Source organism: Corylus avellana, chromosome 6 (assembly GCF_965113065.1).
Source record: "Corylus avellana chromosome 6, dhCorAvel1.hap1.2, whole genome shotgun sequence".
Classification (NCBI taxonomy): Eukaryota; Viridiplantae; Streptophyta; class Magnoliopsida; order Fagales; family Betulaceae; genus Corylus; species Corylus avellana.
In genome coordinates this window covers 24686038-24713776 of record NC_142495.1, presented here as the reverse complement: position 1 = coordinate 24713776, position 27739 = coordinate 24686038, and the positions used below count along the sequence as shown (strand labels likewise).

At 36.7% G+C, this 27739-nt stretch overlaps 4 protein-coding genes and 1 pseudogene across 10 annotated transcripts; 3 read left to right on the top strand and 2 right to left on the bottom strand.

The window, feature by feature from the left end:
* Positions 1-309: 309 nt before the first annotated feature.
* On the bottom strand, positions 310-5811 carry ARGAH1 (arginase). Its single transcript, XM_059602872.2, has 7 exons — positions 5693-5811; positions 4610-4737; positions 4285-4444; positions 3694-3827; positions 2816-3025; positions 1479-1589; positions 310-852 (listed from the first exon to the last, which is right to left on the bottom strand). The coding sequence occupies exons 2-7, from the start codon at positions 4733-4735 to the stop codon at positions 592-594; spliced, it is 1002 nt and encodes a 333-aa protein (XP_059458855.1). The 5' UTR covers positions 4736-4737; positions 5693-5811; the 3' UTR covers positions 310-591.
* A 2616-nt stretch (positions 5812-8427) lies between these two features.
* LOC132187090 (nitroreductase family protein) lies at positions 8428-12931 on the top strand. Its single transcript, XM_059601263.2, has 3 exons — positions 8428-10094; positions 10622-10811; positions 12517-12931. The coding sequence occupies exons 1-3, from the start codon at positions 8502-8504 to the stop codon at positions 12642-12644; spliced, it is 1911 nt and encodes a 636-aa protein (XP_059457246.1). The 5' UTR covers positions 8428-8501; the 3' UTR covers positions 12645-12931.
* Positions 12932-14612: 1681 nt separating this feature from the next.
* Positions 14613-17529, bottom strand: LOC132187072 (YCF20-like protein (DUF565)). Of its 4 annotated transcripts, none has more exons than XM_059601231.2 (4): positions 17389-17529; positions 17057-17128; positions 16408-16631; positions 14613-16079 (listed from the first exon to the last, which is right to left on the bottom strand). In XM_059601231.2, exons 3-4 carry the CDS (start codon positions 16605-16607, stop codon positions 15608-15610), a joined length of 672 nt encoding a protein of 223 aa, XP_059457214.2. In that variant the 5' UTR covers positions 16608-16631; positions 17057-17128; positions 17389-17529; the 3' UTR covers positions 14613-15607. The 4 variants fall into 4 exon arrangements, with proteins under 4 accessions (XP_059457214.2, XP_059457212.2, XP_059457215.2 ...); XM_059601229.2 differs by having other exon boundaries at positions 16408-16621; XM_059601232.2 differs by lacking the exon at positions 17057-17128 and having other exon boundaries at positions 16408-16621.
* Positions 17530-19490: 1961 nt separating this feature from the next.
* LOC132187418 (myosin-4 protein (DUF641)) lies at positions 19491-25017 on the top strand. 4 transcript variants are annotated; one of them, XM_059601721.2, is made up of 4 exons: positions 19491-19637; positions 19720-19776; positions 20025-20081; positions 23362-25017. In XM_059601721.2, the coding sequence occupies exon 4, from the start codon at positions 23428-23430 to the stop codon at positions 24694-24696; it is 1269 nt and encodes a 422-aa protein (XP_059457704.1). In that variant the 5' UTR covers positions 19491-19637; positions 19720-19776; positions 20025-20081; positions 23362-23427; the 3' UTR covers positions 24697-25017. The 4 variants fall into 4 exon arrangements, with proteins under 4 accessions (XP_059457704.1, XP_059457703.1, XP_059457705.1 ...); XM_059601720.2 differs by lacking the exon at positions 19720-19776; XM_059601722.2 differs by lacking the exons at positions 19720-19776; positions 20025-20081.
* A 1545-nt stretch (positions 25018-26562) lies between these two features.
* LOC132186061 (pectinesterase inhibitor 9 pseudogene) lies at positions 26563-27301 on the top strand (annotated as a pseudogene).
* Positions 27302-27739: the final 438 nt, after the last annotated feature.

The window sequence follows — 27739 nt, the reverse complement described above, 5'->3', positions numbered from 1 at the left end:
ATAGCTATTTTATGTGGCAATAAATATCGAGAGCGGATTGCAGATACAAATTGACATATGTTCCTTAGCATATAAAATGCATATAATTTTTTTAATAGCTTAAAAGACATTACTTTTAAAGGGGGGTTTGTAAAAGTGTTTTTTTTTTTTTTTTTTTTTTTTTGCTTCACAATAACCAGACAGATTGAAAAGCCCGGAAAGACCCAATTTTCCACTTATTTATCAACAATTATAACAGGCTAATCGTTAATTCTACCACCAACTTCTCACCTTTCGTGAAATAATCCAATGTGAACTGTAAAGCATAGAGAAACAACAATGAACTTATTGCTTATTTCTCCTTTTTGCAGGAGATGAGGTACAACAATGTCCCACCTGCAAGGCAAGTTGTTACGTAAACCCAGAAAAATAGACAAGCTTAAAAAGTTTTCTCAGCAACTAAACTACAGTAGTAATGTTTTTAAGTCCCTTCAAATCCTTCTTTTGAAATCGAAGGATGATCTAATCTGCAGAGTGCTGGTGGCGCTGAAATTGCAGGTGCATCAAGGAATGATAATATTTGAAATTCTTGATCGGAAGTCACAGGAATTATCATTTTGATATCTTAGCAGACAGTTCTCTCACCAACTTGGCAGCTACCATTGCAGTCATACCATCAACAGTGTCACGCTGTGGGTTGAATTCAACCACATCCCCAGCAACAACATTACCTTGCAGATTGTGGATGATGTTGAGAGCATCACGGAAAGAGAGACCCCCTGGCTCAATGTGAGACACTCCAGGAGCAAATGCAGGATCAAGACTATCCAAATCTATAGAGATGTATACACCCTTGACACCATCTCCTAGTTTCTGTCAAAGGACATATTAGAGAATTAAAATGAAGAATATATTCCATTTTGTTTAAGACCAAAATTACTATCCTATATTCCAATAGTCAGTAAGTATCTCCAACAGAATCAAAACGGATCCATGTATAATACAATTCAAGGCTTTAACAGGATTCAAGTAACGGTTAAGATTTTGTTGAGTTAATAGGATTTAACTGAACCTCGAGGTATAGCTCAATCGGTTGGAAACCACACCTCATAAAGTAGAAGTTACTAATTCGAATTTCCCATTCTCCCTCTCCTTGGGGCCAATTACTAATCCAAAAACAAAAGGATTTAACTGGCTCACTTTGACCCACAATTAGCTATATATTAGTTATTGTCTCTGTTCGCACTCTTTATTCCATAAGTAACAGTAAATTTATTGGTCACATGCACTGCAAATGACACTTACTTTAGCATTAATCTATTATATACAACAAAGTTTCCTGATTTTCTGTAAAGCACATTTTACATTTTCACATCATAGATTTTTATGTATTTCACAAAATAACATATCTATATATCTATGCACAAGTATAGTGACTTGGATATACACAGTCAAGTGCAGAGACAAAAGGGAGAAAAAAAACAGAGAGAGAGAGATACCAGGTTTTCCAGAAACTGTCGATCTCTTGAAAAGGTTCGCATTTCAAATTGTTCCACTCCAAATCTTTTGCCTTGCTCACGCCCTTCAGCATTTATCGATCTAATGCCGACCTGAGAAGTCAACATTCAAGTACATTACTTACAATGAGGACTCAGGTTCATTACTCACAATTAAAAACTTTTCATAGGGCACCAATCAAAAGATTTAAAGCATGTCTGGTTCAAAAGATTTACAATGAGGACTCAGGTTCATTATTCTAAATCTATAGCTAAGAACACTGAAATGATAATGTCAAAGTGCCAATAAAAAGGTATTAATGTTTCAGCAGATTGAAATAAAAATGTCGAAATGCCAACCCATCTTTAAAAAAATTCACAAGTCATATCTCTTTAGCTGATTATCAGATGCCAGTACTTGTGACTTAGCCAACAGCTAATCATTAGTATGTGCAGATAAGAAAATCAGGAAAGCCGTTTTGAGGTTTTCCTTGGGCCATTTGCATCATATAATTGCTTTTCATTTTTTACATAGCCACAAACTATCAATAAATATGGGGATGTCATTGCTTGGATTTCCATATGATGTCTTATTGATCAGATTTGATTTTTATCGTCAAGTGAGGTAAAGGGACTAGCTACACCAGTCTTATTGATCAGTTCTTGCTTTTGGTTTGAATAACCTCTACTTTCAGCTGTCAGATGCCAATACTTATGACTACGTCAATATCTGATCTATAGTATGCTCGAGCAGGACATTAGGCATCTCAGATATTTGTGATATTTGAGTTCATTGGCTGGTTTTGAAATAAGATTGTTATGAATTTTATGGCTTATCTATACACTTGACTTGATTGTTATGGTCTAAAGGAGGTACATGGGATAGTTTTGACAGTATGTATTCTTATTGATCATTTCTTGTGTTTGGATTAATCAACTTCAACTCTAACATACGTGGTTAAGGACTCAACTACAGGTACTTTCAGCATCTGGAACAAGCCAAAAAGATGAGTGACTACTATGGTGAAAAGCTAAATCAAGTATGCAAGACAGCTACTATACTGCCAAACTTTGTATAACAAAACCACAAATAGCTGTATCAATCAACCTAAAATTCTTACAGGGAAAAGTTTAGATGCCACAAGAGAACTGCAGACTTGGCTTAATTATATGCATTAAGGAACATATTTAAATTCATGCATCCATTTGTGTGGTGCAAGCAAGCTATGACCTTCGAAGGTAAGGATGTTGAATTAGCCACTTGAATGATTATTTGGGTCAATATAAATCAACAGAGAATACAAGGCTGCATCTATGTCATAATGAATGTAAGTGTTTACCTGCAAAAGCCGCCTAGCATAACCACCCTCCATAATTCGGGCAAAAGAAGAAGCATGTGAATACTTGTTTCCTTCAAAGGCATCATAGATATCTGGATGGGCATCGAGATGAAGAATATCTACAGGACCCCCGAGCTTCTCACAGACAGCTCTGATAACAGGAAAAGATATTGAGTGATCACCACCTAAAACTAATGGCCGTAGTGGATCCTGAAAGAGCATGGGCATCGTTAGGTTTCAAGCTCACCAATTCAAACCAAAAGGTAGCTGACAACATATAACTATTCGACAGTAAAATTTAGGCCAAATGCAAAATAGAACAACTTTGACCTCACCCTTTATGTGGGGATAAGATGCCATCTGGTCCAATACCATTGTAAAAGAAGCTAGAATTCTTGACACAACAATATCCTTACTATATCTAAGATATTTGACTGATACATTTTTGCTTTGACTTCAAGAAGTTTGATCTAACTAGCAATTGCTTAGGCTATAAAGGATTTTTTCTTTCTTTAAAAAAAAAAAAACAAAAAACAAAAACAAAAACAAAAACAAAAGGCAATCTAGACAGGAATAAAGTGAAGGACGAGTATTGTGCATAACATCAAGCAAGTAAATATATATAACCCTAAGGATGGCTTTTATTGTTTAAGAACATAAATTTGCAGATGGGTTTAAAACAAGAAAGAATATCCAATATAAAAAATATAAAAGCAAGAAGCAAAAAAGGAACAAAAGAGATTTAATCAAACATGACCAAAACATGTGTATGCTGCATGGTCTAATTTAAACATCTTATCAGAGGAAATCACTTGGGTGTTAGTCTAGAATTTATAGCAAATAGTGGCCATAATTCTTTGAAGTGGAAGCCTGCTTACCTCTTCCATAACTAGCTTGACAGACTCACTTACGACATTCATCAATCTGTCATCATCCACTCCACAATCTCGAATTTCTTGAACAGGGACATCACCAACATCAGTTAGCACACGTGGGTCATTCAAGTCTTTCCCTGCATTTCCCAGCATCAATGTCACAGTGAATACACGTACACTCAAGTGAAATTACAAAAGAAACAGGAAAACATTCAGAAACATTAACTTGCAAAGATTTCAACCAGATCTATGGCAATTAGAAAGAGTACATACACAGATCATGATTTTAGGGTCTGCTTTGGTTTTACTAATTGCATATGCAGCTAAATGTAACTGAATGAACAGATATAATTCAATCATATCTTGCAAGAAATGTTCAGAACTCAAATGTTATATGAGAAGTTAAGATCTCCATTCCATCCGGTGATGTAGAGATTCCATGAGATCATGAATGCAAGTCAAAACACTATAAAGAGCATCATTAACATCCATCAGTGTCAATTCATATATACACCATGCAGAAACAACTTATCTTAGGCTAGTTAAATGCTCAAGTAAGATTTCCATAGTCCAGAGTCAAACTACTGTAGATACCTTCTTCAGTTGTTGAGTTTGTGCTAACACACCAGATGGCCTCTCTTATGCGAGGAGGAGCAAATGCAGGCCCTTGAAGAAATGATGAGTTATGTCCTAGAGGTACTCCGAGAAGAGATGCTGATGCAACCGAACCTCCTAAAGCACGAACAAGCTCTCCCTAAGGAAAACCAATGTTAAGCTTAATAATGCTGTGCCTTTCTGAAAAGCCCATAGTCCGATCCTCTCATATGCAATTATTAGCATATAGAATTTCGAGAGAGACAAAATTAATAATGTCCGCAACAAAAAGATAAAAGTTTCCTTAACGAAAATCAACATATACCTTAAGCTTTGCCCTCTCACGAATAAGTGTAAGAGAAGCATCAATAACACGATTTTGGCCTTTCTCTAGCGAAGCAGCACTTAGTTTCTGCATGTAATGAATTCCTCTCCGCCCTAAGGTTGACATGTCTGTTGTAAAAAAAAAAAAAAAAAAAAAAAAAAATTTAGAAGAAAACACTTATTTAGCTACTACTGGCAATGGAGTTGTTAAACTGACAACAATTTGATTAACCTAAACATAGTGCGAAGATGGCACGGCATGTCAAATTATACCAACTTTCTTGATAAAGAAAAAGACTTGCACAACAAGCAAAACAACGTCAACCACGAATACAAAGAACAATCTAGGTGGGACAAAATTTCTTTCACAATTTGTCATGGTACTCTCTGACCTACCATTACTAAGATTTCAGCACCCCCAACACTTGCAAGTTATTTGGGTAGGAATACCGCATTCGAACGAAAAACAAATCATAGATAACAAAAGATGTAGTTCATTTCTATATATCTTTTTTCAGAGCCAGTAGCAAGCACATAGATGAGAACAATTGTATTCTGACAAAACAATTCTAACCATCATTGTAATCGTCACTATTATTAACAAGCACCATTTCACATAGTAGAACCCTAAAAATACATTATTTACAAGTCATGATGACAATTTACAAAGCATGCTAACTGGGTATCTTCCAACTAACTAGATTCAACACAAACCGGTAATGTCCCAAATTAATTGTAAACCTATAATTTATTTAAACCCCCACCTAAGCTGTTAATCTCCTAGTACATGTGTAGTCATTTTTCAACTCTACAGTGGGAAAACATGGTAAATCACAAAGCAAATGCCTCAAATTCACTTTTTTTTTTTCTTCCCAAAAATGGGTTACACAGTTCGCATAGAACACAAACTCCGTCCACATTAAATCGTGTAATCAAAAGAACTATTGCATTTTGAAATATCATCTATAACTCCAACTCCCAAACGGAATTCAAGAAAGTAGATTTCTCTGGGCATTTCTAAGCATCCAAACATAATTCTTAATCTACAAATAGATTATGAAGAGAAATCAAAAAAAAGTTGTACCTTGGGAGCTTGGGAGGTAGAGCGAGAGCGAGTCAGTGGCTTAGACGAAACGAAGATGAGTTGGGAAAGTGTTGAGGAGCATTTGGGTATTGGAGGTTGATTTAAAGAAGTAGCAGCAGCCATGCAGCAGATGATGGGCTCTGCGCTGGAGCCTGAAAAGACGAACGTGTCCCTACCCTAATGGAGAAAATCATGATTATCCACTCCTTTTGGTCCACCAAAAGAGAGAACTTTCTTAATGTGATAACTTTCTTAAAGAATTTATGAAATACCTATATTCATTAAAAATAAAAAAATATATGTTCTGATTTCGTACACATGGACATGGTTACTGATTTTATCAACGAAGAGCCATTGAATATATAAATGAGAAGCGTTAGGGTTTAGACAAATGAACTTAAAAAAAATTTTAAATTAACGTTGTAAGAATTTTAAATTTAAAAAAAAAAAAACATTAAAACTTTGGGGCGTTGGTTTTAAAATTAAGAAAAAAAAATGTAGGATTAATTTTTGTGATTATATTAAGTTGCAAATAGCTCCTTAAGATTAAAAAAGTGATCAAAAACTTTATATGGTAAGCAAAAAACACAAATAGAGTGGCTCGGCTTGGAAATCACCCCTGATGGCGATAGGGCGGTCAAGTCACTCCCTCCATTTTTTTTTTATGTGGCATAATATAATTTGTGCTTATTTTGCATAACAATATATATTGTATTTTTTGCTTACCACATAGAGTTTTCAAACGCTTTTTAAATTCCAAAGAAATATTTGTAACTCAATAAAATCACGTGAACTGATTTTACAATTTTTCTCTTAAAATTAAGGTCAAATTTTATAGTTGATTATACAATTAATTATAAGAATTAAACTATAGAAGAATTGAGCAATAGTGAGCAACCACATTTTCTAAGATGAAAATAAACCTTAAAAAAATTTACATTTTCAATTATTTTACTAAATTGAAAAAAAAAAAAAAACCATAATTTAAATTTGATCTGTAAATATGTTGATGTCCGCATGCAATTTGCTACAATCTTCATCGTTTTAACCCAAGCTTCATTGTTTTTACAGCGTTGGGTTAAAAAGAATGTTCATTGTTTTTAACCCAAGCATCATTGTTTTAACGGCGTTGGGCTCGAAAGAATCTTCATTGTTTTAACCCAACCTTCATGATATTTTTAGTTTTTAGTTTCTATATCGATCAGTATGGGCTCTGTCTCTCTGTCTTGTTGTCCGTTTCTCTAGCATTATTACTCTTTTGTAATTAATTAACCTTAAGAGGGAGGGTAGTTCTGTCCATCTGACAACCTGGGAGGAAACCCGAGGAGAATGGTGGTAATGTCGATGTCCGCGTGCGATTTGCTGAGTCACTGAGCAAATCGCGACGAACCGACAACTCCCAAAAAAGTGTACGGAAACTCACGTGCTCACACCATTCAATGAAGGACTCTTTTGGGCCCTACATTTTATTTGGGCTTTACCTTTTTTTTTTATATAAAAAGTTTTTTGCTTGTCAATGGGTTTAGGACTTCGGCCTAAAATTGGGAAAAAATCTGTACTATAGAAGCCCAATGGGAATGAGGCCTTCGGGCTTTGAAAATTGAAATGGAGAACTTTAGGAAAATTCTTTCTAAATTTATTCTGTAACTTATCCTATCAATTTACCACACAATCTACGAGGTTTCCTTTTGTTAGAATGTTATTTCACGCAAATGAAAAAAATACTATGCAACTTTTTCTCCAAAATAAATTTTTACAAATTTTGTGATTACGTCATGTGTTCCGTATACTTTTTTTTTTACATGTTCATGTAATAGAAGGAAGATGATTCGAATTAATGTCCACTACTTTATGAGACATGATTTTCAGTCAATTAAGTTATTTCTTGAAGTCGTGTGTTCCATAAACTTTCTATGATGGCATAAAGAAATTGCAAATTACATGGCAAGGGATAAGTGTAATTTACCATACTCTAACTTCACTTCATTGTGAGCTGCACTTCTGAGTCATGATGGTGGTGTTTAGTAAATGGGTTGGCCTAGACATTATAGTTGATGTGAAAAAAAAAAAAAGTAAGAATGTTTAATATAAAAAAAAATGAAAAAGTGGTATGAAAAAATAAAAAAATTTTGTTTTGTAGTAATTTTTTTTATTTGAATAATAATAAAAAGTGAATGATTTAATATAAAAAAGTGAAAAAAGTTAGAATGCTTTGATGTTGATGTGATATAAAAAGTAAAAAAATTAAAATGTTTTGACGTTAACTTTTTTAGGAAATAATGATAAATAGTAATAAGGGAACCTAACTCTTTTACCAAACAAAGCTATCGATATGACATAACATGTTTTTTAAGGATTCAACCTCCAAACATCGAAGTCTTAAATACGAGAAAGTGTTTATAAAATTTATCTTCTAATAAAAAGTGGGTTACCCGTAAAGAATAAGTTTTATATAAACTCTCTTATATTTGATGTTTAATTTGAATAAAATTTTCTAAATATTTATCTTCCTTTTTTTTTTCTTTTTTTTTTTCTCTTTTTTTTAACCTTTGGAACTTCATTTTGAAGCAAAATGGTGAGCCAATATCGTGTGGAATTTGTTGTTTGGAGTCTTCTGCGTTAAATAAAAATTCCCCCCAAGTTGTTGGAACCTGGAAGGCTGGAACACTTTTGCCATAGTCTATAGAATCCCACAAAACCAACCTCCAACCGAACCACAGAAAAAGAACACAAACTTTATGAAGCATAACGCAAACTCTAGAATCTTCATAGGTTTAAAAAACCCCAGAACAAGAAAGGAAGTCAAAACATGCCACTGCTTCATTCTAGCGCCAGGCTCCCTGCTCCTCTTAGCCCCCACCGCCTTCATTTCCTTCCTTCAACCTCCATACTCGTCAACCTCGCCACAACAAGCACAACTTTTATCACCACCATGGCCTTTTCCTCTTCTTCTTCTTCTTCTTCATCGAAAGCACTAGCAGACCAAGAGAACCTCTTGCAGGTCCTCAAATACCACCAGCAGACCAAGCACGCGTACGACAAGTACGCCCGAGGCCCCCACGGCCTCGACTGGGCCAACCAGCCGAACCCTTTTCGTCGCTACGTCTCCGCCCCTCTCCTCCCTCTTCTTCACTTCCCCACCAACACCGAAACCGAAAACCCATCTCCATCTGACGCCCCTCTCTACTCCTCTGTTTTCGTCTCACTCCCTCCTGCCAAACCCATTTCCCATTCCACCATTTCCCAGTTCTTCTACGACTCTCTCGCTCTCTCCGCTTGGAAATCCACTGGCTACTCCAAATGGTCTCTCCGTGTCAACCCCAGTAGCGGAAATTTGCACCCCACCGAGGCTTACATCATCGCCCCACCGATCGATTCCGTTTCTACTTCACCTTTCGTCGCGCATTACGCTCCCAAAGAGCATTCTTTCGAACTCAGAGCCGAAATCACATCTGGGTTCTTCCCAAAATTCTTTCCCCAGAACTCGTTTCTCGTCGGGCTCTCCTCCGTTTTCTGGCGCGAGGCCTGGAAGTACGGCGAGCGCGCCTTTCGGTACTGCAATCACGACATCGGCCACGCTATCGCCGCGGTGGCAATGGCCGCAGCGGGCCTTGGCTGGGATGTGAAGCTTCTGGATGGGCTTGGAAACGAGGAGCTGAAGAAGCTCATGGGGCTTCAATGTTTTCCAGAATTCAAATTCCCTTCTAGGCCCGTTAGAGGTAAGTTCCCCGATATTGAATTTGAGCACCCGGATTGCGTGCTTCTAGTTTTTCCTAGTGGAATTGGTCGATTTGACGTGAATTATAAGGAATTGAGTTCTGGGATTTCGGAGTTTTCTAAATTGGAGTGGAAGGGGAAGCCGAATTCGCTTAGTAAAGAGCATGTGTGTTGGGATATAATTTATCGAACCGCTGAGGCGGTGAAAAAACCATTTACAGTGGGAGATAGGTTTGCTAGTGATCCATTTCAAAGTAGTGGAGTTTGTAGTGAAGGTTCTTATAAAGATTTTACGGTTAGGGAAGTTGTTAGGAAGCGTAGAAGCGCTGTGGATATGGATAGAGTTACTGTAATTCAGAGGGAGACATTTTATCAGATACTGTTACATTGCCTTCCTTCTGGTTGTGGAAATAGAGGGAAGCAAAGGGGACAGCTGGCATTGCCATTCCGGGCGCTTCCATGGGATGCCGAGGTGCATGCTGTTTTGTTTGTTCATAGGGTGGCAAGGTTGCCCAAGGGGTTGTATTTCTTGGTGAGGAATGAGGATCATTTCGATGAGCTTAAGAAGTCTATGAGTGCTGATTTTGCATGGGTGAAACCAGAGGGGTGCCCTGATAATCTCCCTCTTTATGAACTTGATAGATCTTCTTATGACATGCTTGCGAAACAGGTCTCATGCCATCAGGTATGTCACCTTGTAAATGTTTCATCATTTTGAATGTTTCATATATTGGTAGAGTTGTTCAGAGATTGGATCATCTATGCATTAAAGGGATATAGATGTTTAATAATATATGCAGATGTTGAGTATGAAGTTTGAAAGAACAACTATGAACTGTGCATCTTAGAGATGGACGTGAAATTGGATGTGAATTTTTACTTTTTTTTTTTTTTTTTGTTATTTTCCGTTAAGTGAATATGGAGGTAGATGATTTTGGATTGTGTATTTTTAATGTGCCGTACAAATGGGCAAGATTTAGAGTAGAAGTATGTTGAAATTTTTGACTGATTGTTTTCGAGGTATACCATGAATTATTGCTTAAATATTATCTGAATTTAATGGATCATGGGGGTAATATAATTTCTGAGTTTCTCCCTTAACTAACAATTATTTGGCATGTAAGCTTGTTTCTTAATGGAAGTTTTGTTGATGATGAGGTTTACCTTTTAGCATGTCCGCCAATAACGAAAAAATGTTGCACCTATGTGCAGGACATTGCTAGTGATGGCTGCTTTAGCCTTGGTATGGTGGCTCGTTTCAAGACTGCTTTGCACGAGAAGAATGCATGGATGTATCCTCGATTGTTTTGGGAAACTGGAGTTCTCGGGCAGGTATTATACCTTGAAGCACACGCGGTTGGCATCTCTGCAACTGGAATTGGTTGTTACTTTGATGATCCTGGTACAATTCTTTTTCCTTACTGTTATTTTGGCTGAGGATTCTCAATCTGCTTGCAACTGTTCATAGTAATCTAGAATTCACATTGAGAGTTCATGCAGAAAATAGATAAATGTTACACATCTAGACTGAGTTATACTTTTTTTTATAAGAAAAAAGAAAAGGAAAAAAGAAAAGAAAAGAAAAGAAGAAGTCTAAATTCTGTTGGGAACTGAGCCGGGTGCTTTTCCACCTTGATTGACAAGATGATGAGGAAACAGGTCTTTGTGTTAAACTTTTGCATGGAAGCCAATTTTAAGTGATTTGTAGAATATCTCTTTGTAGTATCTTAAAACCCAGAATCTGGTTTTGTGGTGAGGACTAATATTATAAATTGTAGAAAATTTTAAGACAGTAAAAGATTGCGCCAGAAAATATCATAATTTTCTGGTTCCACTTAAAACCCACCCTAGGTGATGTCCATGAATAAAGATGCGATGTTCTAATTTCATATGATTGGTACAATGACAACTTGGGTTTTATGAATCCTGCGACAATGTGGTTGGATCTGGAAGCATGCTATGGAATAGGGATTTTTTGTAGCAACCTTATGTCTTAAGGCAGTCTACCTTTGTATATTTTACTCTCAAGTTATAGACAATCTACCTCCTATCTAAGTTACTCCCAGGTGTGCTAGACATGGCTTTCACAAGAACCATGCTGCCAAATTTCTCCCAACTATTTGGTGCTTGCTTCAACGAGAGTCGATTAGAAAACTCATCTGATACTTGTATAGGAGCAACTGACATTGTTTATTCAAGAGACATGATAATCTGAAAAACCCACATTTCTCAACATTTTTTATGATCCTATTTGAAATATTATGCGACATTAAATTTCTAAAACATGAACAATATGATGACCAGTAAGTCTGTCACGTATCAGCTGGATGGCTGTCAATTTTTTTGTGAATGGTCAGCAAGATGACCTAAACTGTGTTGACTGCCTATTACACAAAGCAAAATTGGTTTTACTCAAAAGTTGGTAAAACCATGTGCATTTAAGAGGAGTAGCACGTTCCATTCTAGAACCTTACTCCCCATAATAACTCTATGGAATTCCAAATAGGAACTTGAGACAAATTTTCCATACATTAACAGGTGCCACTTAATCAAATGCCTCGTAGAAGTGAAAGGCTTTGGCTTGTCTTCATTTAATGTTATAATTTCAGTAGAGGGTAGTTAACCTGAAGTTGAAGAAAGAATGATAGTGGATATAGTTCAACATGCCAAAGGCTTAAATTTGTTGCAGTCAATAAATTTTAACAGAGAAATAAAGATAATGTTCAAGGTATATGGAAATGATGGGGTAATTATCAAGGTTGGTAAGAATTTAGAGATTTAGTCATTATTTTGAAAAGGAATGGCAGCATGAGCTGTGGAAAAACCTCCAAACGAAATTGAGAACCTGAACTAATCAATCATAATTGGATTGCCCTTGCAATAAGTTAAAATTAATATTAAACAGAAACTTATTCAGAACTCAAAAGATTTGAAAGAAGTTCCAATATTGACTTACCCTGTCATGCTAGTCTAGACAAATTATGTTTAAAACCAAAATAACCCAAATCTATAAAAAAAAATTCATGTTATTGTATGTCATGTGACCTTCATCGAATGATCGTTCTGAAAGTGTAACGTTACAATCTTCTTTTTGTATTGATTTGCAGTGCATAAAATCCTTGGGTTGAAAGAACCAAACTTTCAGAGTCTATATCATTTCACTGTAGGAGGCCCTGTCCTGGACAAGCGGATTATGAGCCTACCAGCATATCCAGGCCCTAGTATTGATGCATGATTGCAGGATATATATAGGCTTCGATAACATTCAAGACTTTTGCCAGACTCGCTCTTTTCTTCTACTTGATAGGTATTACAAAATGTCAGCTAAAGAGTTTTTACTTTGATAGATAACTCCCATTTGTCTTAGGTTTTTGTATGAGGCCTTGCCTGTGGTTAAGCATCTTAAGAGTACTGTAAATTGTGTATATTCTTTCAATGGCTTTAGCCGCATTACATGGTATTTGATGTAAAGCTGAACCCGGATATATCCTCATTCTTGTTCAGTTCAAAACTTAATAATAATATTTAGGGGAAACTTCACTTAGGACCCCCAAACTTCCACCCGTTTTGAAATACCCCCCCTGAACTTCAAAGTCTCTCAATTTAGTCCATTGAACTTTCAATTTCTATCAATTTGGACCCTTTTAACTTTTTATACCCATTTTACCCTCGACTAAAACTACGCCGTTTTGGACTTAAACAAAACTACGTCGTTTTTACTCCAAAACTACACCGTTTTGAGCTTCAGAACTACATCACCACCCAACCCAAAACGACGTCGTTTTGGTCATTAATATTAAAAAAATAATAATAAAAAAAATAATTTAAAAAAAAAAAAAAGAAAAAAAAGAAAAAGAAATCGGAGGTGGCTTCAGCCACCCCCTTGGCCAAAATGGGGTGGCCGGACCACCCCATTTTTGGCCAAGGGGGTCGCTCAGCCACCCCTGGCTGGTCTTGGGGTGGCCGGACCACCCCCTTGGCCATGGGGGTGGTCCGGCCACCCCCAAAAGGCCGAAAAAAAAAACGCGGGGCGGGGGGGGATCGTGGGGGTGGCCGGACCACCCCCAAGGGGCTGGGGGTGGTTTCGGCCACCCCATACGGCCGGTATGGGGTGGCCGAAACCACCCCAGCCCCTTGGGGGTGGTCCGGCCACCCCCAAAGCACCCCGATCCCCTTTTCTTTTTTCTTTTTTTTGGGCCACGGGGGTGGCCGAACCACCCCCTTGGCCATGGGGGTGGTCGAACCACCCCCAGATCGGCCAGGGGGTGGCTCCAGCCACCCCCTTGGCCAAAAATGGGGTGGTCCGGCCACCCCATTTTGGCCAAGGGGTGGCTTCAGCCACCCCCGATTTCTTTTTTTTTCTTTTTTTTTTTTAAATTTATTTATTTTGCTTTCCTTTTTTAAAAAATAAAAAATAAAAAAAATTAATGCATAAAACGACGTCGTTTTGGGCTGGGTAGGTGTTGTAATTTTAGGACACAAAACGACGTAGTTTTGGGGAAGGGTAAAATGGGTATAAAACATCCAAAACGACGTAGTTTAATGTTAAAAGGGTCCAAATTGATAGAAATTGAAAGTTCAGGGGACTAAATTGAGAGACTTTGAAGTTCAGGGGGGGTATTTCAAAACGGGTGGAAGTTTGGGGGTCCTAAGTGAAGTTTCCCCTAATATTTATAATACATTGCATTATGTTGCCATTTTATTTTTTCCTTTGATGACAATTTGAAACACTATTCTGGCCATTTGTGAATAAGTGAATTCTAGATGCGGAATTTGCAGCAAATGCTTGGGGTAGATATTAAAGGCGAAGTAAAATTGGCAAAAGGACTAAGCCATCAGAAAGATTGGGAAATTTGAACATGAAGCTTACAAGATCATACTTGAGATACACTTGACATTTTCATGTTGTTTCTAAGCAGTCTCCAAAACGAAGCTCTCATAGAAAATAAATTTCTCAATGTTCTGACCCAAAAAAGAGAAACTTCCAAGAATAAAAACAATAGATGGTTTCATACATTTGTCAAAGGGAGTTAAAGCCTTGTGGATGTTGGAAGACATGCAATATCAAGTGGCTAAGGATCCTCAAACTTGGTTTGCTTTTCACTCTTCTTGTTAAAGAGTTCCATCTCTCCATTGTTCTGTCCTCTTGTTGCACACACAGGAGAGAGAGAGAGAGAGAGAGAGAGAAACAGAGAGAGAGAAATGTAGAGGAAAAATTGCATTTTAAATAAACAGTGGTCCTCAACAGCTCAAACCATGTCATGGGGCCTAATAGAATCAATACAACGAAATTACATTACTAAATCAAAAAACAAGCTTTTGACAAGTTTATTTGTAAAAATGGACAATAGCCATTTAAAGAGGAAGAATTATAAAAGACATCAATTCTAAGATTTCTGGGAGGCGGCCTTGATTCTTGACTTTTGTCCTAGATGTCACCAATGGCAAAGAAGGCTCCAATCTCTACTGGGCTCATCTTAGCAAACAAGATCTGCTCTTTTTATGAACAAAAACGCCTTGGAACTATGGGCAAGTGTAGCAACCAAGGGCAAGTACCCTGCAAACAAAACCAGGAAAACTGAATACACTGCCGACTTAGCTCTTGGCACTTCCAATCAATGGCGGATATTGTCAATCTTGAGCTTGACATAGTTAACTGGGCAGGCATAGCTCGATCTATTTTAGAAACTTACTATTTTTTCAGAAAACCGATCAATTGATCTCGTGAAAGATGAATCATGTTTAAACAAAGCAATGTGAGAATCATCTCATTTTCTGGGCCCAATGCCCCTGCAGAATGGATACATGTAGCTGATAGCATTCCACTGATGGCAAGCAAAGTAGCTTACTTTCAGGAAACAATGCGACATAACTGAACATAAAAGGCTAACAAAGAGAGCAGACTTAGCATAAACTAAAGCTTGTTCCGTCTATCACAGATTGGTTGCATGATCTTTATTCCCCCATTACAGCTATCCAAGGCCATATCTATGGTCACATTTCAATGTCATCAGGCCAAACCTTACTGCCTCAACCTATGAGCAATATGATCCTCATTTTTCTATTTAAGGTGCAGCCTCAACCTAACTTGTGATGTTACTCCCACAGGTGCAGCCGTGTCCTGACTCGTGCTTTCGAATCACTTCACCAGGCTTGGCTAGAAAATACAACAGTCAACAGCATTTGAAGAGCCATGTGTTAGAAGATTATGTGGAACAAATCTATTTCAAAAGTGAAGGGGTCACTTGATCCAAAAATGTCATCAATCCCATATTTAAAAGAATCCAAGAAGAGACCGAGTGAAAGCCCAGCCTTCCAATAGTTAAACATGGTGATCAGGCTCCTAATCTTGCTCACTAAAGGAAGAGAAGCTCTATACATGAGAGCCCCAATGCCCTCAACAACAACCACAGCCAAGGCGGCAGATAGAATGTCCCAGTCACCTGTTTGCCCAATAACAGTAGCAAAGGCAGTTGCACAGTAAAACCCTACCAAGAAAAACAATAATTTCACTGGAAGATCTTTCCTTATCTCCTGAATTCTTGTATCTACCTTAGTTTGAACAGCTCGTATGGCCCTTATTAAACGGGTTCTGCCATTGGGGCTATTTGTGGAAGAAGGATCAAATCCGCGGCTATCCACATTGCTCCTAATAGACCAAGTCATCCTCCTGAACAATTCAAACAGAACTCTAATGTTATGTGCAGAGACAGTTTAATTAATTTGCAATCTCTGCCATAAATGGAAAAAAGTTTCTCCCCATCAGAAACATGAATATGCCATCTTTTGAAGAACAAACAAGATTCTGATGCAAACAGAGCAAGGGCCAATTATGCACACAACATTCAACTAATTTTTAAGTATATAATAACATCACGTCACACTCTTTCTATGATTAAACCATGTGTCTAGGTATCCATGAAATAATTTCACCAAATCCTATCAGCACAAACTACTGAAAGCATCAAATTTGAACATCAATTTCCATAGAGACTTACTTGAAATTGTTGACCAAAGATGGTTGGCCCACATGAAAGAAACTGTACTTGGAGTGGAGTTTCTGTCCCAATGCAGTAGTTGGATGAAAGCATGATGCAAGGCACACAATTGCAACTCTCGATCTGACAGCTTGCTTTGGAGATAGAAGCATAGCATTTCTTTGATAGTTATGCTTATGCAACTTGAACGTAATTGCCATTTACATGAAAAAACCTGCAGGTAACTATTTACTGTAATTATAGAAGACAAACAGAAAGGAAATATAACTGCAGGCCCCTGATCAACATCATTAATACACCAAAAAAAAAAAAAAAAGAGACCTTAAGGCCTGGTTTTGAATAAGCTTAATACAATCTTCAGTGTAATTATTGGATACTGTAGGGTTATTGTGTGTTAACATAATCTCCACTTTAATTCGTTACTCCCTTCAAAAAACATACAACCTCCAATTAAATTCTTGGGTTCTATATGGTTATTTCATTGCTAAAACTTCCTCTCTTTTGCATCATCACAAATAACGGATTAGCTACAATGTGGGATGTCTTATGTGTTCACATATCCCCACTCCAAAAGCAATTCAAATCACACGCACCCATAAAATTTTGACATAAATAAACTGGTTTTCAGTAATGATTTTTCTTTTTTCACCTGTAAATTTCTTGGGGTTTTGAGTTCTGGGAGATTTACACAGCTATTCCTTTCTGGGTTTTGCTCACTAAGCTGTAAAAATCACACATAACAACCATAAAATTCAAAAATAGAAACAAAAGCAATAACCCCAAAGAGAGAAGGAAAAATGAGAGAAAGAGTGAACTCAATCATAACAAATAGCAAATGGGTTTTTGGCGAATCATTCTGATAATAAATGTCAATTAAGGTTTGGTAACTGGGGAAGACTCCTTTTTTAAGAACAATGGGTATACTAACGCAAATTCTATTGGCAAAAACCAGAGGGGAAAAAAAAAAAAACACATTCTTACGCCACGAAGCTCAGATTTATGCGGTGAAGAGCTTCCGCTTTGCGTTTCTTCTTCTTTCTTCTCCTATGGTTTTTGTTTCTCTGTTCTTCTTTCTTGGCTTTGGGAAGGGTCCCACGGTGGATAGGAAATGTCCGTTCTGCTTTCGGCTAGACAACGGCAGACCGTTGAATCATTCTCGTATACTTCCCATAAACGTCATCGTTTGATTATGATTATCACCCACCTTCAAACTTTCTTGATTAGAAATCATGCGATATCTTAATAATAATAATAAAATCTAAGTTTATAGATTGCCCATCTGATTAGACTGATTTCCTCCTCCCTTTTTCTCATTAGAAATCATACTTATGAATGCAATTTGTAATGTCCTCTTAAAATATTAGAAAATTATAATGTATTTTGTGAAGACTTATCGCCGCTCTTGTGAGTCTGATGTCTACAACAACCATCGTTGATCTTGTGTGAAGACTCACGACAACTGTCATGGGTCACCAATTATCTTATGAATTTTTTATTAAATATATTTTTGTTATTTATTATTTTTTAGTAATTTAAATGGGACATTGCTTTGATAGTTTGAAATCACATTATATGTTGCATAATAATTCGATGGATTGTGTGTACTTTTTACTTTTATTTCTAATTTGGATTGTAAGTTGGTGTATGTAATGATGAACAATTATGATATAATGGTATTGTCATACTCATGAAATGGTAAAGTTTTTCTCCAAACTGAATTGAATGAATTTCATTCAACCTAGTTTATAAAAGTGACATGTGTCTATTAACATATGAGATGCATATGTTTTTTTTTTAATAACAAGGACAAAGTTGAAATAAATTTTATTAAAAATTAATGTGCATCTCATATGTTATTAAAAAAATAGACACATGTCACTTATATAGACTAAGTTAAAGAAAATTTCTCTAACTCAGCTTGAAGGAAAACTTTTTCAGTCATGAAAATGCTAAACGATTATGAGTAATAATGGATATGGCAATTCATAATTCTTGCTTCCTCCAAAATTAATCTGGTCCCTTCCATTGGCATGCATTGAAATTTGAGAATAACATATGATGATATAACACATGATATATCATCATTTTATTACCATTGAATCCAACGAGTACTGTATATTCATATCAATTTGTGTTTTCTAAGAACATTATCTTTTATCATTTTTGTTAAGCATTAAAGAAAATGAAATATTTGAATGAAGCCTGTAAGAATAAATTTTAAACTCATCACAAAACGAGTATCTTAATTCCAAGGACACATTCTTATTTTATATACTTTTTATTTGATTGGTAAACTTATAATTTTACAATAAGCTTAATCATCAGCCATACCACATGTTAATAAGTGATTAGTTTGCGATGCGAATTCACGTGTGCATCTAACGATTTAACGAGACCATTTTTAACAAATGACTTATCCCAAAATCTGTTTAGTACTTTAAAATAGCCAAGAGATAATTTTGTTCTTTTGGATGCTCTGAGAATCAATATGTTACAACTGTAAAATTCAAATACTATTATTTACATTCATTTTATTTCGGCGAATTATTTGGCATGTTTTAAGTAACTTTCCATATTAACTATATAAAACACGTAAAATAAATAAACGTGGAAAATAAGTGATATTTTTTTTTGTAGGCAAAAGGGGAGTGAAAAAAAAAAAATAAATAAAAACAAAAAAGAAAGAAAGAGTCGAAAAAGTGACAAACAATAAAGCTAACGGTAACCTCAAGGAGTTGGTCCAAGTGGTGGAGGCTTTGGTTTTAAGGTTTGCTTCCTTAAAGGTCCAAGGTTCAACACCTCATGAGTGTAAATAATATCTTGAGGCCACAAGTTATGTGTAGGGAACCTTCGAGGGTGCGGTGCATGGGACCGGAGTTTACTCTACAAAGATGAATTTGAAGGACCATGCCTTAGAAAGGTTTCTCGACATAAAAAAAAATAATAATAATAAAATAAAATAAAACAAAGCCGACAGTATTCTTATTCTTTCTGAATTTACATGTGAAAGAATAGTTTTGATTCTAAATAAATGTAATAATAAGAAAGAAATAGAAAAAGAAAAAAAGTAGAAAAAATCTAGAAGTAGAAAAAAGTAGAAAAACATCAACAGACATTTCCCCTTTTTAGTTTTAGGGTTTACATTTATCAGGGATAAGCTAAACCTTGACCGAGCTTCGACTATTCAAGGTTGCTTCTGTCTTACGCCTTCGGAGAGATCTCCGACCAAGGTAACTCTCCGCTTTATATACCTGTTTGTTTCCTGGGAAAAATAGGGAAAGTATTCTTCAGCGAGTTTCTTTTTGCCTAAAGTATTGAAGTGGGCTCGGTTGAAATGCAAAAGTCTTCGTGAATGAGGAGCCTTTTGATGTAAATTTCTAGCCTTGGAGTTTCTCTTCTCCTTTTCTTACATTTTCTCGGAAAACAAACGGAGTGTTTATCGTTTTACTTTTATTCTTTCATCTGTTTCTGTTCCGAGTGGTACCGGGTCACTTAATCGACTGAGTACTTGAAATTGACGATGATAAAATTGAAAGTTATTCTATACAAGAAAATGTATGTATATTCTGCGAGAGATAAAGCTATATATTTTATTTTATTTTTTGGCTAAATTTTAGGTTAAAGGGTATTATGGTAGCTGGAGAAATTCTGTGCCTGATTTGCGGTATTTATAGGTAGGCAGCTCATGCCCATTCTTTTCCTTTTTTACCATATAATTTGTCAATTTATTGGTTTTTCTTTTCTTACTTGTGAAAAAGTGATGCATAATCTAGAGTTATTGGTATATTGGGTGTTTACATAACATAAGCTGTTACTTGTGATTTCCTTTCTAAGATTTTATCTTTTACCTTCCATTGGTGTTCATTTGTATCTAAAAAAGCTTTGTGGTTCTATTTTAAAGTTTTCTACAACATTTCTTCAACTCCTTTGACAGCATTTATAGCCACTCTAAGTATCTTTGTGGAATTTATATTTAGGGATTGAAGTCAATAGTTTTATCAGTTTTCCCTTCTTGCCACTTAACGCTGTCAATGGTTTCACTAGATGCAACGGAATGTAGTGTATCTGAAGTGGTGTCAAGTTCATAGTGTATGTGAATTCTAGTGTGGATCTGGCCAAGATTGCTCTTAATGACACAAAAATCAATCTCCTCTCCATGTACTTGTGATTTATACCCTTCATTGTGTAGATCAGTTGTCATATTAACCTCAATTAGACTTCTGCATTGCAATTGTGCTTTTATTTGCCCCGCATTGTGTTTTAGCTGCATTGTTAGCATCTTCTTCAGATGTGGTCATTACAAACCCTACTCTGAGCAGTGTTCAGGGCATCCAGATACTTGTTAAGTGATTTAACATCTGACTTCAAAAGCAGTCTACCTTATTTTAAGTTAATTGGTATATTATAGCATATGAAAGGCTCTCGCTGACTAGCCCCTTCCATTATGAACTTGCTATTTGTGATTTGGGATTTAAGTGACGAATTGAGGAGACCATGTACCTGAATCAGCTATAAAAGGATTTTTTGGCTACATATAAACCATCTAAAGATTTATTTTTTTATTTTTTTTGTAGCGGGGAAAAAGGTCCATTGGTTGACTTCTTTATTCCTTCTTTTGGGTGGATGGTGTGGATGGTGTGGATGGGGGGAGGGGGCATGCTCTGTAATGACAGGTAGATCTGTTCTCTTGCAGCCTTGGTTCCTAGGCCATTCAGGGGTTCATTTAAAGTTGCTTCCAAGGTTCTGAAGAATAGGATATTGGTTAGTTTCATAGTGGTTTACTAGATTGGAACTGCTTGAAGGAGCCACAAATTTTGTCTGAAGTTTTGGCAAGTAGATTTCATTATTAGAGCTGGTTGGTTTTGAGTTCAAATCAATGTGGTGGGACGGAAAACAATGAATGGGAGACATGTTGAGGGGTGTAAAATTTTGACGGACTTCTTAGATTCTGTTTAAACTAGATTGTAATTCCTTTCTTTCTGCATATTTTCCAAACTCACTAACATGTGTCAAACTAAAGAGCATTGGGTACCTTAGTTTTAGCACTTAGACATCTTTTGATATATTCTTTGCACAAAAAGTAGTGGGAACGTGAAGAAATTGTTTATCTTGGTGAATTCATGATATTCAAATACTGCCTCTAAGATACACTTAAAATATGGCGGTGCAGTGTCACAAGGAAAAGAGAGGTGGAGAGACTGTGATGATTATTACTTGGGCATTTTTTAATGAATTTTTTATTACTTATCTAAAAGCTTACTAAATGGATGGTTGCAGTAGAGGTGTCTCCTACCTTTGTAGCTGGGACACACATTGTCTCACAGCACCAAGTGAGGGTTATTTTCTTTTATTTCAGATTTGGTATTGTAGCTCAAGCATTTCCCCTAAGCAGGGTATTGGTAGATACCGAACTGTTTGACTGCGTTGGTGAGTATGTGTTAAAGAGGAGTAATGAGTTTTCATGGTATTGAACCTCTCTTGTGGCTCTTATAAATGAGGTTTTGAACAGGAATCTCAGATTTGCATCAAGAGTCTCACTGGTTTTTGTGTCAAATGCAAAGATTTTTCAACCACTGGGTATGTTAGAATTGAGCTTTTGCTGAATTTCCCCCTATTTTCCTTATAGCTCTGATTTTTGGGAACCATTAGAGAATCTCTATTTCAGTTTTAACTTTTACATGAGATTTATGACTAGGAAGATCAGTTTCAAAGTGTCCTTTGGAAGAAATTTAGGTGATGATGAGAGGAAATAGATTTGAAATCCATATGGCCTTAGATTTGGCCTGGAGTTCCCAAAACCTTGGCTGGTAGTTCTGGGCATTGGGAACTTTCTGTTCATGTTGGAAATCAGCATCCTACGTTGTCACTATACTACTTTAGAACAAGTTCAATTATTTTTTTAAAGTAGAACAAGTTTAACATGTGAAATGTTTCAAACCTTCAAGTGACCAGCATTCTAGAATAGAACTGCATTTTTGGGAAATACAAATGCACTAGGGTTGTGCCCCTTAGGACTTTCTAATAAGATCGATTTACTTAGCAAAATAAAAAGTCAAGTATTTATGTTGCCTGTCTGTGATCCTTTTTCTCTGATTGAAATTGCTTGCTCATGCTCACCTTTCTTCTATCAAGTTGATTAGGTCTAGTCAGTATTGTGTACAGATATAAACAAGGAATTTTTTTTTTTTTGGTGTTTGGAGTGCCAAGGTATTAGTAGTTACTATGATTATGCTGCTGTGTATTTTAAATGTAGAAATTATAGACTTTGTGAATGGTGGTGCTTGGACAGTGGGTCATCCAAAATGACTAGTCTCAATCAAGGTAAACTCCCAGCATTCCTAGTTCTGGCAATTTCTGTAAAATATTGGAATAATTAAGTGGGAGCACCTTGGATTCACTCATGGTTTTATGTGAGCAAATATTGTAGGGATGTTCCCACCCTGCAAGTTGAGCAGTAGCAGGGCATATTCTTAAGAACATGTAAATTTAATCCTGGATTCTGTTTTTACTGTCTTTCCTACTTTGGGCTTTGCAGAGAGTGATTCCTACTGAAGGCTGTTTTCTGTTAAGACTGGTCCTTTGGTATCAATTTACAAACATGAGATGTTGTCAGGGACTCGAATGAGAGAACTATTGGAAACTACTTTGGACATTCTTGTCACTTATTGGAAAAAGGGACTTTTGGTACATTAGGATCAAAGTTGTGTGACCATAACATTTTTGTGAGCTTTGTTTAAATTGAAGTCTTTCTACATGAACCAGGCGACAAGAATCCTTCTTGAGCCATATTTAAAGTAAAGCATTGTTGTATGTAAACGTCTATGAGCTGATTTTTATGTATCTGCTGTTATCTGGAAGCAGTCCTATCATATTTCCAAAGAATTTCTTTGATTTTGTTTTATAACCACGTTGATTTTCAACAGATGCCAATAACACTTCTGTGGAAATTTGCAGGTTTTTTGACATTAGTGTTTTCTCTGAAGGAAGCGTATTCAACTACTCCCTTCATTGGAAATAGATATGCTACCAACTGGAGCAAAAGATTCCCAACTCCGTGAGAGCAACAGCCAGAAGGTCCACCCACAACCCATGGAAGAGGCCATGAATCAGAATCCTGAAGCTGTGGAAGCCCTGATATCCAAGCTTTTTACAAACATCTCCTCCCTGAAATCTGCTTACATCCAGCTTCAAGCAGCACATACTCCCTATGACCCTGATAAAATCCAAGCTGCTGATAAACTTGTAATTGCTGAGCTGAAGAACCTATCTGAACTCAAGCACTTTTACAGGGAGAAAAACCCCAAACCAGTATGTGTTTCTCCACAGGACTCTCGCTTAGCTGAAGAGATCCAAGAACAACAGAGTCTGCTGAAGACCTACGAAGTTATGGTGAAGAAATTTCAGTCTGAAATTCAAAATAAAGATTCTGAGGTTTATCAGTTGCAGCAGCAGATTGAGGAGGCGAACCAGCGGCGGGCAAAACTGGAAAAGAATCTTAAGCTTAGGGGCTTGTCAACAAAAGAATCAGAAAGTTCCACAGATGAAAATGGATTTTTCCCTGTAGATCTAACCCCTGATCTATTTACATCTGCTGTAGAAGCTTCTTTCAAAGCCATTCATGATTTTTCTAAGCCATTGATCAACATGATGAAAGCAGCTGGTTGGGATCTTGATGCTGCAGCGGGATCGATTGAACCTAATGTCCTTTATGCAAAAAGAGCTCATAAAAAATATGCATTTGAGTCCCATATATGCCAAAGAATGTTCAGTGGGTTTCAGCAGGAAAACTTCTCCGTCAAATCAGACAATCTTAAGGTCTCTAAAGAGAGCTTCTTCCACCAATTTCTTGCTCTGAGGGAGATGGATCCATTGGACATGCTAGGCCAAAATCCAGATTCAATTTTTGGGAAATTTTGCAGGAGCAAGTACCTAGTTGTGGTTCATCCAAAGATGGAAGCTTCGTTCTTTGGAAATTTAGACCAACGAAATCATATAATGGGGGGTGGGCATCCAAGGACCCCTTTTTACCAGGCTTTTCTAAAACTGGCCAAGTCAATCTGGCTTTTGCATAGGCTGGCTTATTCTTTCGAACCCAATGTGAATATCTTTCAGGTTAAGAGAGGGACCGAGTTCTCCGAGGTTTATATGGATAGTGTGGTGAAGAATTTGATGGTGGATGAAAGTGATCAAAAGCCCAAGGTTGGACTAATGGTTATGCCTGGTTTTTCTTTTGGGGGCAGTGTGATTCAAAGTCGAGTTTATCTCTCCGGCATGAAGGCTGCTGAATGACTCCCCATGTCTATGTATGTGGTGTGTTTGGTATGGTTCTTTGCTTTTCCTATATTATATTGTGTTTCTGTATCTTATGTAGTTGTAATAACTGCTTGGTAGGATGAAAAATCTGTTTAATTTCCTGTCCAAGGTCTCTGTGTGTGTGCGGGTGTTGGTGTGTCGGGTTTGGGTTGGGTGGGGGATGCGTGTCTTAATAAACGGTGAAGATGGGGATGATTGGAAGAGAACTCCAGTTATTCTTTTACCGGAGGCAAGCCAAACTCGTTCTACTATATTTACGCCCCAATCCACATTTGAAAAGAAAACTGTGTTGATGTAGATCATGGTTGTATTGCACATAATAGCTCTCATGTATGTCTTTCATTGTTATGTATAGCAGACTGCTTCTGTAAAACTTTATGGTTTGGCCTAGTTGATCACTAAGGTCCAAAAGATGCAATAGTTAAGGATGAAGTACTTCAACTTGCAGAAGTAGATTTTTCAAAACTTGATTTGATCAAAATAATCAGCTTTTTTATTGGTCCCACAAAACGATATATTTATAACACGATAATATTAATAATTTGCCTTTCTTTCAATGGTAGGTCATATGCCAACTCATCCTTGCTTATTCAAGCTGATTAACAGATATGATAAGGATTTGAGATGGCTAGATTATTTTTCAAATTATACTCCAATTAAATTCTCATTTTCTTACATCTCCATTACTCCTAATTTTGTTTTAAAGTTATTGTTTTGAAAAGCTTTTTGTACTACTTTTTGGTTATTGTTTTCAAAAACTGAGCAAACATGGCATTGGCTTTTTAGTATCTTGAGGTAATTGGGTATGACATTTTAGGATAAATTTTTTCTTCAAACTCGGTGGGAAGAATGCATATTATTTTCATGTGCATTTTTAATATACCATGTAATAAAAATACCATGTAATTCTTATATGTATTTTGGACATATCTCAATTCAATAGGCTTTGTCTAATATGTTAAGTTATAAAGTATATTTTGAAACAATTAAGAAATACAATATAAATTCACAAATCAAAGGGAGATGAAATTTTTCTTTGAATAATTGAAAAAACTGCACCAACATGAAAAGTGGACTTTGATTGAGTTCATAGGTGTTTTATGCTGGAAGATGCCACGTGATCGATGGGGTGTCTCCACTTGCAAAACAACTTAAAGAATGCATGAATATTGTTGAATTTTGAATTCATATCTCCAAACTCTCTTCAAATTAACTCTAAAAACCACGTTGACCAAACAACGTCTATCTCTATTACTTTCAGCCGACAAGTGCCGTAGCCATCGCAGGCATTTTCAGCTGGATATTTCCAGCAACATTTCAGGAGGTCCTTCTTCTAGTGGTTCGGTAAAATTGCGGTTTAACTTTTATAATCGGAAGTTCTTGAAATAGCACATTATTGTCTGTAGTTTGAAAATATAAATTTTTTCACATTTTTAAACCGTCAGTGTTTCTTTCTGTGATTTTGTTTAAAAACGAGCGTTTAGCATGCAAAATTGTAGCAAATGCAGTTTTATTATGTTCATAATCGATTATCATATCAAGTGAGAAAGTCGGACAACAAGACGTAAAAGACAAACATTGACTAGTATTTCCCACGTGCTTTGTCCAAGGAAATGCTATGAAGGATGGGTATGATCAAATTAACCGATTTGTTTAACTTCTTTGTTAGGGTTTCTAAGAAACTAAGCAATATATACTTTCTTGATGCTCATCCATTTAATTAGTTGACCGACCAGTTGCACACATATATAATAATAATAATAATAATACTATTTTATTGGATTTGCCATTACCCCCGATACACCATTATTTGTGCTTAATGCACGTAAAGTGCACGTTAAATGAAGGTGGGAGCATGTTTCAATCTCTATATAACCTCCCCACCTCCATGCCATGTTCTCAACTAATATCCTCTGTTGTTGACATCTTTTTCATCATATCAATGGCTCAACTTAGCCGTTCTCTGCTGCTCATCACCCATTTCTCTCTCTTCTTCATCTCGTGCATGGTCGAACCGGCCTTTACTCGACCCTCTCGATCAAGGGCGTACATCGAGGCGTCGTGTCGTGCCACCCGTTATCCGGCTCTTTGTGTCCAATACCTCTCCAGCTACGCCAACGCCAACGACACCATACAGAGCCCGAAACAATTGGCTCAAATAGCCTTGTCCGTCAGCCTCTACCGTGCCTGGCACACAAGGGCATACATGTTGGAAGTGGAGAAGGAGCTTGAGGCAAGCAAGGACGTGGATTACCAAGCTGTGAAAGATTGCTTGGCACAAATCAGTGACAGTGTAAACCAGCTCAGCCAGTCTATCCGAGAGCTCCATCACCTCGGCCACGAACCCGTGGGAGACGACTTCCTCTGGCATATTAGTAACGTTGAGACATGGGTTAGTGCTGCCCTAACGGACGCCAGCTTCTGTCTCGATGAGTTACCGGGGCGCAACATCGGAAAGTTGAAGGCCACGATTAAGGGAAAGGTCTTGAATGTGGCGCAGGCCACTTGCAATGCCTTGGCCTTGTTTCACCGATATGCTGCAAAGTACTATAAAGCAGCCAGTGTCACCAAGAAGCCCTAAGGATTTCTGATATGCTAGGAATATAATCATGTTTCAATTTATGTTGGGTTTACTTTGTTGTTGTAATATAGGCGTGTGAATATATATGAATTATATGTGTACTCATGAATATATGGCCTGCCAAAACTTTAGAGATGTAATTAATAAACCCTCACCGATCAAGTTTTGTTTTGTAATAAAGTTGTTTTCTTCTGCATGTATTTATTTATGAGATCACATGATCGGAGATCCCTTGCTAAAGGCCAAAAGACAGGTGATCCCGTGAGAGAGGTGAAAGAGAAGGTGAATTATTGACATTAATATATATATATATATATATATATATATATATATATATAGGACCAACAGTTCAAAGCGGCTAATGTATTTAATAGTATAAATATGATAATGTAGCATTATGTAAACTGTAAAATGCATTAACTTTTAATCATAATCATA